The sequence below is a fragment of the Ictalurus punctatus genome, chromosome 9 (assembly GCF_001660625.3).
Source record: "Ictalurus punctatus breed USDA103 chromosome 9, Coco_2.0, whole genome shotgun sequence".
NCBI classification, from domain to species: Eukaryota; Metazoa; Chordata; class Actinopteri; order Siluriformes; family Ictaluridae; genus Ictalurus; species Ictalurus punctatus.
Genome location: NC_030424.2, coordinates 9,360,528 through 9,372,963, shown reverse-complemented (window position 1 = coordinate 9,372,963; position 12,436 = coordinate 9,360,528). Strand labels below are relative to the sequence as shown.

Sequence of the window (12,436 nt, the reverse complement as noted above, 5' to 3'; positions counted from 1 at the left end):
AGTCCTGACCCCACTGAACACCTATGGGATGAACTGGAGCGCTGACTGCACCCCAGGCCTCCTAGTTTGACATTAGTACCTCACTATAATAATGCTTTTGCTGCCAAATGAGACATGTTCCATGTTCCCCACAGCCATATTCCAAAGTGTATAGGTCATTTTAACAGCCAAGGGGGAGTAAATCTATGCTGGAATGTTCAACAAGCACATATTCGTGTGGTGGTCAGGTATCCACGTACATTTGGCCATATGTATATTTGCAAAGTTAGAGACAGCCAAGATATTTATGTCCACTATAATAAACACCACATTATAAACCTTTTGTTTGTTTTGCCATTTGTTTTGTCATTTGTTTTGTAATAAATTTTAATTGTCTGTACTGGTGTTATTTATTATATTGGCCTACATAAGAATAGCTAGCCTACATAAGTAGCCTCCATAAGAACAGCTTTTTAATAAATGAGAAGGAAACATGTTTGAATTTAAATATTAGCTAAAATTAACTTTTTATGGTTGGTATTTGATTATAAGATAATGACTACTTACAAGTTGAAAACTATGTAAAAACCTTTAGAAAAGGAACCTAATACAAATGTAATAAAGCTTGCAGAATAAAAATATTTAATATAAAGGGGATTAAAACCCCTATATTAAAAAAGTTAGCTCCAAAATGAATGAGCAATTGTGTCTCCTATCCTTTAGCTTTGAATGTTGTTACAAAAACTGATTCCTTTGGCAGGCTTATTTTGTAACTGAGAAGAGACTCATTATTCTTTTTTTTTTTATCTATTTTTATATATGTGATGTATACATTGCCTCATTTTTTAAATGTACTTTAGTCAGAGGAAAGTGAGGATATGTAATAAAATGTCATGTTTGATCTTGTGTGAGTGATGTGTGCAGCCTTATGCAAGTATAGTAAAAAAAAATAAATAAATAAATAAATAAATTCTGATCTCTGAATCATTATGGTATCAGTTTATAATTTTTCTTCTGCATTCAGTAATTCAGGAATTGTTGCCACAAGGCTGCAGTGGTTGAATTTGACAAATTAAGTAAACTACATTAAATATTGATTTATTGCAGAGCAGCAAACCTAATCCAGTGTATCCTCTAATATATTTTGCAAATAAACACACTCACAGAGCAATTTCATGGACTGTGGATACAGGGAAAACCAACAACAGAAGCCCTTCAATACATGTTTTATCTTTCATTCATCACTGGAACATGGATTATAAGTGAAATCCATATTTTTAATTAGTTCAACTGCATTTTTGGCTAGTGATGTACATGGGAATCAGAGATATCTGTGCTCAAGTGGTGCAGAGCATCATATGTTAACTTGACCCAATGTTAAAATAGGATTAATAGTATTCATTCATCTTCAGTAACTGCTTTATCCGGGTCAGGGTCATGGTGGATCTGGAGCCTGTTTGGGGAACATTGGACACAAAGCAGGAATACACCCTGCATGTGAGGTCAATGGGAGGAAACTGAAAACCCACACATACATGGAGAGAGTGGATAGTAATTACACCAGGGAACCTGGAGCTGTGTGGTGGCACCTTTGACAACTTTGTGCACCTCTGTGTCACCCCTGTCATTATTATCTGAAAAAATCTGTGATTTAAATTTGTTAATGTTTTCTTCCATGAAATCCAGATCCTCAGCAATTCCCAAGCAGATAAGCAGTATTTAGGTGTAAATCTTCTCAGATAAATTCAGTGGCATGTAAATAATCACTAACTTGTTTTTATCTGTTATAACCAATGAGAACTTTGGACCCAGAAGCAGAACACAGACATGAGGTTAAACAGGTTTTATTGAAGGATAGTGAGGATTGGTATGTGTGGGGAAGGTAGCGTGGCTCGGTGCATTTTCGAGGGCAGAACTCGAGCTCGAGTCTGCAATGTAAGAGTCAGGTGCTTTGTATGTGCACCACGTGGGAGGGGGATCGAGGTGGAATGAAAATGTGGCTTTGTGTCTCTGGCAAGGCCAGGACTCAAACTGAGCCAGAGGGGAGATGAATGCTGGCAGAGAGCTGATTTGGACCAGCTTTAGTTGGGAAACATGGAAGGAAGGGAGGATTTGTATGGATCTGGAGAGTCTGACAGCAGAGGGATATAATATATATAATAATGCTCTTGATGGTGAAGGGGACTATATAGCAAGGAGAGAGTTTCTTGGAGTTAGTAATGAGCAGGATATCTTTGGTTGAGAGGCACACTTTCTGACCTGGCAGGTAGTTGGGTGAAGGAGTCCGATGGCTGTCAGCGGAGCGGAAAAGGACAGAACAGGCCTCTCTCCATATCTTGTAAACTGCAATTTTGGCCTTACACAGAGGGAACTGCGATGTTGTTCTCCTGGATGTGGAATGAGGCTGATAACCCAGAGAACACTCAAACGGGGACATACCGGTAGCATGGCTGGACAGGGAGTACTTGATCCAGGGTAGCTGGGAGAACCAGGTTGAGGGGTTGCTGGCTGTGACACATCAAAGAGCCGCTTCCAACTTCTGATTGTTCTGGTCCGCCTTACCGTTGGTCTGGGGGTAAAACCCCGAGGACAGACTTGCAGTGGCACCAAGAGCATTACAAAATGACTTCCATATCTGAGATGCAAACTGTGGTCCACAGGAGTTCTGCAGTCTCTCAGGCTGTGGGAAGCTTGGGGGGAGAGCCACAAAATGCACTGCCTTGAAAGGCAGTCTATGATGTTAAAGATCGTGGTATTACGTTGTTAGGGTGGAAGACTGATGACAAAGTCCAAGGCAATGTAGGACCAGGGGCACGTGTGCAGTTTCTAGTCTGGGGCTGCACGATGGGACAGGACCACATCCACTCCCGAGTCTGAGGCGTCTACCTCCACTAAGAACTGTCGAGAGGGAAGAGGCTGAATTAACACTGGGGTTAAGGTGAACAACTTTTTGGGTTCAGTGAAGGCATGATCTGCTTCAGGGGTCCACACAAAGGGAGTGGAGGTGAGCCTGGTGAGGAGTGCTGCAACCTGGCTGTTATACCTGATGAAGTGGTGGCAAAGGTTAGCAAACACCAGGCCACTGTAGCTGCTTCATGGGCCTGGGCCATTTGGTGAACTTGCACTTCACTGCTTTCATAAACAGGCAGTCCTCTAGCAGTCATTGCAGGACCTGAAGGACATGGAGAGTGTGCTCAGCTGAAGTGCAAGAAAAGATCAAGACATCGTCTGTTCTCCAAGTACACAAAAGCAAAGTGGTTCAGGATGTCTCTGAGGACATCATTAACCAGGGTCTGGAACATTGCTGGGGAGCTGTTGAGACTGAAAGGCATGACCAAGTACTTGAATTTGCCTTGGTGTGCAGGTCAATAGCACAGGAATTGTGTGTTTTAAATAGACCTGCAGGACATAATTCCTGGAGTATATATTTGCTGCATATGACTTTTTTCCTTCAGAGAATTCCTGCAGGTATTATTACAGGAAAATGAACTGAAAATTCTGTAGCTGAATAATATTCCTGCAGGATTTTTTTGTAAGGGCAGCCACAATGACTGAAGGTTACACAGGTTTTATTGAAGGGTAGTGGTATGTGTAGGGAAGGTGTATGGCTCGGTGTGTTTGTCGAGGCCGGGAATTGAACTCAGGTCCGTGGTTTGAGGGAGAACCAGTGTTTAAATACACTGGCGTCTGATGAGGAGATGGAAACCAGGTTTGTTCAATTAATCAGGAACAGGCATGAAGTGAAACGCAATGCCCAGAGATAAACACACACAGAAATGAGAGGGAAAGACAAACATCAGAAACACAAAGAAAACCGTGGAACAAATGGGAATGGGGGAAACACTGGAGCCTAGCCCGGCCTATGACATTTACCCTAATAGAACCTTATCATTTCATGGTCTCTTAATATTGAGTTCCTGATATAATTATTATTTTTAAATGTTTTAAAAGAGTCCATAAATGCCTGCAGCCTGATCATTTCTTGTTTAACAAGGTTTTAAAAAGTTTTTTGTTTGGTGCAGTTCTTTGTTCTTTAGTTGCATGGCCTCTTAGAGCTTCCATAATGCACCAGCTAGTTTGTTTGTTTCTTTAAACTGCAGATGATGTAGGTTTGCCCTACAGTTCTATCCTGAAGCCTTTTCTAACCTTATTCAATATTTGCTGAATGTTAAACACTACCCACAAACTTTTGTATAACTTTAGGGTGAATTCAGATATTTTTGATCACTTTTTGAATTTTCTTATTGTCCATACTGATTAGACAACCCAGTGCTAGGCGTGCATCCAGCACCACACTTTCTCGGCACCGCAATCCTCCCACAGTCATGAGGGCTCTCAGATCGTGCACCCCTCCTCCCTCCTGGGTTTTGGCACCAATGTAACAAACTTCCAAAAATGGGCAAGGAGGAGGTGGGAACTGACTGAACATAAACGTAAAGTTTAATAATAAACCGATCTCAAACCTAACAGAAACACACAAACATAATTTAAACAACGCACACGTGCGTCTCTCTCCCTCTCATTAGACAACTCGGTGCCAGGCATGTGCCCTCACAGCCTGGCCTGGCCCGACCTGGCCTGGCCCGCTGGACCTCCCTCCTCCTCACACTCTCCTTCCTGGCTTTTGGCACCAATGTAGCAAACTTCAAGGACAGGCAAGGAGCAGACAGGAACTGGCTGAACATAAACGTAAATAATAAAAATGAACAGAGCTCAAACACAACAGACCCTCCCAAATAGCCCAAACACAAATGTGTGATGTGGGTCTCACGCTACTCTTCTGGCGCTCCTTTATCACTCTCTCCACTGATTATACAACTCAGTGCCAGGCATGCACCCTCACAGCCTGGCCCCTCCCTCCTCCTTGTAGCACTCCTCTGTGGCTAGATTTCGGCCTACTCCCCCCTTCGGGAGGAGCGTTGCTGCCCTTTCGGCTATGTTCCTTCGGCCGGCTGGCCCAGCATCCTGGGTGTAAATGGAGAGACAAGGGGAGGACGAGGGGAGAGAGAAGGAGCGTGCAGGAGAGACAGAGCAAGAGGGATAGAGAGGAGAGAAAAAAAGAGAAAAATGGGGTCCCCAGACATGCTGTCATCGGGTCCTCAGCCAGCAGGGAAGCGATCCCCCATGACACTGGGAGCTGCCACTGGACCTCCTGGTGGATGGCTTCGGCTCCTCCTTCCTGGGCTTCAGCACCAATGTATCAAACTTCCAAAGATGCGCAAGGAGGAGGCAGGCACTTCTCGCTCTCCTCCTCTGGCACTTCCAGCCACGCCTTTATCGCTCTCTCCACTGATTATACAACTCATTGCCAGGTGTGCCTCCTCACACCCTGGCCCCTCCCTCCTCCTCTTCACAATCATATTCTAAAGAAGCATGGATTACCCTTTTGTTAAAACTGACTGAAACCCATTTTTAATGACATGTTTGGTGAATTGGAAGAAAACATATACATCGATTTAGGCCTCTACTTTCATCCACAATTGCATATTTAAAACATTATTTATTTGAAGCATACTTATTAATGGCATCAATAAATCACATTTCAGTAAAAGGATTTTTTTAAATCTCCAAATTCATCATCAACATATTGTAATATTTTATAAACACAGTAAACTAAGAAAAACTGAAAAAAGTAAAATTATTATTGTTACTGTTATTATTATTATTAATAATAACAACAACAATTATTATATATGACAATAATAATGATAATAATAATTATAATAATAACAATAATAATAATAATAATAATAATAATAATGATAATAATAATAATAATAAATTCATGTATTATAGCAATAACAGCAATAGCATGGTTTATAAAATCCTCAATATTTTCCAAATACATCACCAGTGTTTTCTAAAGTTCAGTGTGAAGTAATAATCATAGTAGAAAACCACCACTAAAATGTAAGTAACATTTTATAATTTATTACTTGCAGCAACAGTGTAACAGGACTTAAAAAATAAACATCATCCTCAATCTGAACACACTATTTGAACACAGTACACCAATTTAAAGCTAAGCTTATTAAGATGTTTCATAAAAGCACCATTACATACACATGAAATCCATCAACACATCAAACTGTTGTTATGGGGTGTTTTGTGCATCCCTTATATCCCTTCATTTTAATCTCATCACTTATTGTATTTTAAGACTCTCCCAGTTCAACTGAACCATGCTCTTGTAAATGATTCAATTAAAAACATCTGTGCATGATTTTGACTAACCTTATGATTTTGTTACAGTAGTGCATCTTATGTATTTATGCATCATAAATATGTAGAATATATTAGTCATGACAATTTTGTAACCTTATGGAAAAGAAATAGCCAATCAAATGTCCATTTTCCTACCATAGCTTCTTGTTTGATGCTGACCACACACCTGTTTTATGATGTCACATAAATTAAGTTATTTGTATCAGGCATTTTCACTGCAAGGGTTTACTAACAAAAGTTCTGATTTTCACTTATCAGACTAGAAAATAAATGCTGCTATGTTTAACTGTCGCAATTTACCTGATGTCCCAATTCACCTGAATTCACCCTATCTTACATACATGGTTCTCAAAGTGGGGTCCATGATTTATTATTATTATTATTATTATTATTATTATTATTATTATTATTATTATGTTGGTTAAATGATATCACAATGCACCATTATCAGTGCTATTGTATTTCTCATTGAGATCTTACAGTTATTACCTATTTGACTGGTCACTTAAACTGAACCACTTTAATCCAAGGCTCAATAACCCAAAACTAGTACGCCTACAAAATAATGTCGACATGGTCCTTATTTATAGGAATTAAAAGCTCTAGGGCTCCGATAAATTGCCACAATATTGCTACACACATCTGAATAGCTTAATATTATCTGTTTTATGTTCATAAAATATTTGTATACTGAGGGAGGTCGGTGAAATTTGTTTTACAATTAAAGGACAACGACTGCCGCATAAATTAGTACTGTTATATTTGGGACTTTAAACTCAGGGGTCGACGCGTTGTTTCTACGTCATCACGTAGGCGTGGGCCGAAGTCAAAAGTTTAATTTAGATTTACACAGTCAGCAAAAAAAAAAAAAAAAACAACTTACAAGCGCGACACAGACCAAGTGTAAAATGAAATGTTCATGAACGTTTACAGGATTATATATATATATATATATATATAAAAATTGTCAAGATGCTTTTTAAATATTGTGACCGTGTAGTTCTGACGGTTTTGTTGTTGGGATTATGCACGCGCTTTAACGCAGTAGCGGAAAGTGGCGAGAAATTCCGCATTGAGGGCCGCGCGCTCGTGTACGGCGTGAGAACTGAGGAGTGGACTCCGCTCGCTCACGTGCTGCTGGATGGAGAGGAGCATGTTGGCTTCGTCAGGTTTTATAACTTATTTGAGTGGGGGAACAGCTACAATACTATGCACCAGCTATCATACCGTATGTTTTTAACATTACTTTGTCCCACTAGACTTGATGGCAGTTTCACAGTAAATGATGTGCCGTCCGGATCTTATGTGGTCCACGTTGCGTCTCCCGTGTACAGATTCGAGCCTGTCAGAGTTGACATTACTGCAGCAGGCAAAATGCGGTATGCCTCTTGTAACATAAAGAATACTATAAGAAATGTTGATACCTTCTCATACTTTCCTTTTTATCTTTGGAATAGGATTTTGTAAGTGTCCAGTGCAGTTGCTAGATTTGTCACACTGTAGTGATTGTGCACTGTGCACCAACCAAACAGAAGTAGTGCTGTCAGCCCTTTTCGGGGCAAAGTAGTATAATGCACGCGAAAAAAAAAAAAAAAAAAAAAAAATGTCGCTAGAAGCCACCAGATGGGGCCAGAGATTTCTTTGCATATTAATTGCATTGTCATGATCATTTGTATATCAAAACGTGTTAGGTGAAGAAAGAAAATTGACATTTGTAATAGAATGGTATAGAATAGAACAGGTTTGTCACAAACAGTGTTGGGTAAGTTACTCAAAAAAAAAAGTAATCCAGTGCAGATTAATAATTCCTACTTTAAAACTCTAATTTTATTGCATTACTGATTACTCCATGGAAAAAGTAATCAGATTACTAATTACGTTGCTTTCAAGTTACTTTGAAAACCTATCCAACCTACAAAAATAAACTACAAAATGAAACTCACAGTTCTTTCAGTAATTTTAGCACACATCAATGTATATGATCAGAAAAAGTTGGATTTATCATAAAACTTGCCTCTGGTGTTGTCACTATTTGTAGGACTACCAGAACGATAAAATATAACACTTTTCTAACTAGGCTAGTTTGTTGTCACTAGTCAAGTGGAAGCACAACTAAGTTAGCATGGAATGGGCTTAGCTGCTACAGTGCCATGCAAAGTACATAATCTTTCCTTCTCCTTCTCATACCATGTTCATGTAAAATGGAACTCATATATATATACACACCTTGTTTCCCTGCTTAGCATGAGAGGATGTTATTGTTTCAGTTTTATCTTTACTTGTACCACATATTTTCCTGTAAACCCTGTTTGATTGGTCTCGCCTTGAAGATTTAAAATTAAATCTGGTCTCGAAGATTTAAAATTACAACACCGCCATCTTTTACTGACAATCAGTTATGTAGTAACAAACCGCTCCAAGTGGATAATTATTTGAGGCTAAAGAAAAAATCTTCGGGTCTACAATGCCCAGGCCAGGTTACGCCCCTGTAAGCCGCACAAAACGTGAATTATTTTAAAAATGAATTTTACTTAATATTGTTTTCTTAACAAAAAATTTGTAACACAAGTAACATAATTTTATTGACATAAGTAACTGTAATCAAATTACATTAATTTAAATGTACTGCATTACTGCATTATCGGAAAGTATTTAGAATATGTTGTAATGCGTTATACCCAACTCTGGTCACCATAGATTATAACTGATTTCTTATAGAAAGAAGTCTCTGGTCTTGGCACCAAAAACAAACAATGTGCATACACTATATGGCCAAATATTTGTAAACACCTGACCATCAAAACCATATGTGGACCCTTCTTAAACCACAAGGTTGTATTAAGTCTTTGTATGCTGTAGCATTACAAATTCCCTTCAGTGGAACTAAGGGACCCAAATCTTTTCCAGCATGACAATGCCCCTATGCACAAAGCGAGGTTAATGAAGATATGGTTTGCCAAGTTTGGAGTGGAAGAACTCGAGTGTCCTGCACAGAGCCCCACTGAACAGCTTTGGGTTGAACTGGAACGCTGACTGCACCCCAGGCCTCCTCACACGACATCAGTGTCTGACCACTAATGCTGTTGTGGCTGAATATGCAAATCCTCCCAGCTACACTCCAACAGCTATTGGAAAGCCTTCCCAGAAGAGTGGGGGTTGTTATAACAGTGAATAGGGGACTGCATCTGGAATGGGATGTTCAAAAAGCACATATGGGTGTGATGGTCAGGTGTCCACAAACTTTTGGCCATATAGTGCAGAGAAAAAGAAGTTCTAGTCAGAAGTTGGGTAACAGACACAAAGGATTGTGTTATGTATGGAATAACTTGCTTTTATTACACAAACCTTCGTCTTTAAAAAGGCCACCTGCAAATTCATGCAATTATACAAACTGCCAAATATATGGAAGCACTGTAATGCATGAAATGATGCAGGTACAGGTCAAGAACTTCATGTAATGTTCATATCAATCATCAGAATGGGGAAACATTTTTAGCTCAGTGACTTTGAATGTGTCATGGTTGTTAGATCAACTGAACCTGCTCTCTCTACTTGTATGACTCGTGTAATTGAGTGTAGTAGAGTCCCTAACCTCAAAAACATGACCTAACACATACCCAAGTATACTAGGTTTACCTAACACATCATAATGTATTACTCATTTTGTAACAGAGCCCGATATCCATTTGTTATAATATACTAGTTTTACAGTATAGTATACTGTAGCTGTTTATACAGTGCTAATACAAACATGTGTACTGATTAATGTGTGAGTTCAGAATATTTATTTTCACATTTACAAAAACTCAGGCAAAACAATATCAGAAGCTTTCTAACAATGACTTTCAAAATGCGTTGAAAGTCATTTTCTCACTGTTTCGTACTTATGCTCTAACACTCTTGATAAAGACTATTCTATTATTATTGTATCTTAGCCTACAGTAAAGAAAGCTAAAATAGATACAAGGTTATTTTCAGTGTTCGGTGAGCAAGTATGCGTAATTCTTTTGAGCCTGGAAGTATGCCTGCATTACGGTATAATATGCTATAATTCTCCTATGCTTTTACTTATCTATAGTGCCAGAAGGGTCAATTACATCAAGCCATCTGAGGTAGTGCAGTTGCCTTACCCTATTCAGATGAGATGTACAGGACAGCATTCATACTTTGCAAAACGAGACACATGGGTTTGGTCTGATTTCTTCATGAACCCTGTGGTAAGCTTGTTGTTATTACATATTTACCTGTTAGGATGCAGATAAGAGAGAAAGCTACTTACACTGAAATACTGGAGTCTGTAGTCCACTTAGGAAGCCGGTCTACCTTAAGATCACAATTTAAAAGCCCTTGTGTAGATATATTTGGAAATGAGAGATTTATCAGAGATTACATCTTTTCAGCTAAATAATACTTAAACTAATCCTCTTAGTTTACATTACTACAAACTTGCATGGACTCAGGAAACACCTATATTTGCAGGCCTGCATTCACACCATGTACTACATTAGGTCAGAAACCAGCTGTATCTCTAAATAGTTCCAACCTTAGGTCAGAGTTGCCTTAGTTATCTTTTAGGTGATTGGTAACAAGGGTAATAACTTTTCCCCTTACTCTTCCATTGACATGGCATCAGTCTGAATGACAGTTTAACTGCCTTAATAGTAATCAATTGACAAATGATAGGATTGGCTCACTTGTTTTCTCCACATTCCTCAGGTTCTCATGATGGTGCTTCCCCTTTTGATCATCCTTCTTCTCCCAAAGCTTATCAACATGAATGACCCAGGGATGAGAAGGGTCAGTCTTGTTTAGTTTTCTCCTTATAAAAGTACTTTAAAATAGTTGAAACCTGGATTGGAGTGTTAAATCTTTACCAAACATCTGTGTTACACAGAAAGGGAACGAACAAACAATATATCCTCATGCCCTTAATCAGCTACGAATGGCCATTCCATCCCCAAAAACATCTTTCTTTTTAGATAATAATAATCATTATAATTTTTCATTCATTCAATTGGTTATGTATGTATACATGATTAACGTCCCTTAACATCTGATACTGACTTAAATAGTACAATATTAAGTATGTGATTGGCATAGTGAACAATGACACATGCATACTGTTTGAGAAATATAATTGGACAAAATTAGTATTATGTTTTAATATGTTTCTGGTAGTGAACTCTACTGGACTACTGTATCTTTTATTTATTTATGTATTTATTTATTTATTAGGAAATGGAACAGTCAATGAATGTGCTCAATCCCAGCCCTGAGCTTCCAGATGTGTCTGAGCTCATGACCAAGTTCTTTGCCCCACCTAAGAGCCAAGGTAAATCAGGAACTCACAAGGGACACAGAGGCAGTGGTCCGCGTAGGAGATAGCATGTATGTGAACAAGAAGACATGTTACTCATGCCTTTGTTTCATCTTGATTTTCCCATTTCAGTCCTTTGCTAAATTACTGTAGTATCACCAGTTGTGCACCACAAGCTTTGATATATGAGAAATATGTTTGAAACTATTAACATTAACGGTGCTTTAGGTCAGTGTGTTTATATTAATTGGGTTTTTGAATACCTTCTCTTGATACATTTTCTGTTGTGATAGTATTTATTGAGTCTTTATTTGTTTATTGATTCTGAGAACATAAGTAAAAAATATATTTAAGTCAAAGTTTTATTAATGTTACATATTTTAAATAATAATATAATTTTATTAGCATGAAGTGAGGGCAACATTTTATCTTCTAGCTTATTTCATGTATTGTACTTATTTGGTCTGTATGATATTAAATAGCTTTAGAATGCTAGATTAGATATCAGGGTCTCTAAAAAGCAACAGCCTTGGCTGACCACTGTGGAAGTTGAATGTGTGAAGGCTAAATATATCACTAGTGAAAGTAAGAGGGTCTATAAGGGATAATCTGTCAGGGAAGGATCTGCTGATTTTGGTTATCTGCCAACTCTGAGGCACTTGCTGATAAGAACAGATTAGATTAGTGTAATAAATATATATGTGGTGTTGTTTTTTTATGGGTGCTTTTGAGAGCTTGTAACCACTGTATACACTACCATGTTGACAATAAAACAACATAGATCAATCTGTTGTGACATTTGTCTCATTGACTGTGAAATATTTTGTAGCTGATATGACTCAAACATAACCCCTATACAGTAAAGGAGCATGTGAGCTGTGAGATTAAAAAGTATGCAGATCCCTGATTTATATC

General features: G+C 38.5%; 1 protein-coding gene across 1 annotated transcript; it reads left to right on the top strand.

Moving 5' to 3' along the window:
* The first annotated feature begins 7,096 nt into the window (after window positions 1-7,096).
* Window positions 7,097-12,307, top strand: LOC108269451 (ER membrane protein complex subunit 7). Its single transcript, XM_017475347.3, has 5 exons — window positions 7,097-7,373; window positions 7,464-7,583; window positions 10,283-10,421; window positions 10,921-11,001; window positions 11,440-12,307. Exons 1-5 carry the CDS (start codon window positions 7,177-7,179, stop codon window positions 11,587-11,589), a joined length of 687 nt encoding a protein of 228 aa, XP_017330836.1. The 5' UTR covers window positions 7,097-7,176; the 3' UTR covers window positions 11,590-12,307.
* Window positions 12,308-12,436: the final 129 nt, after the last annotated feature.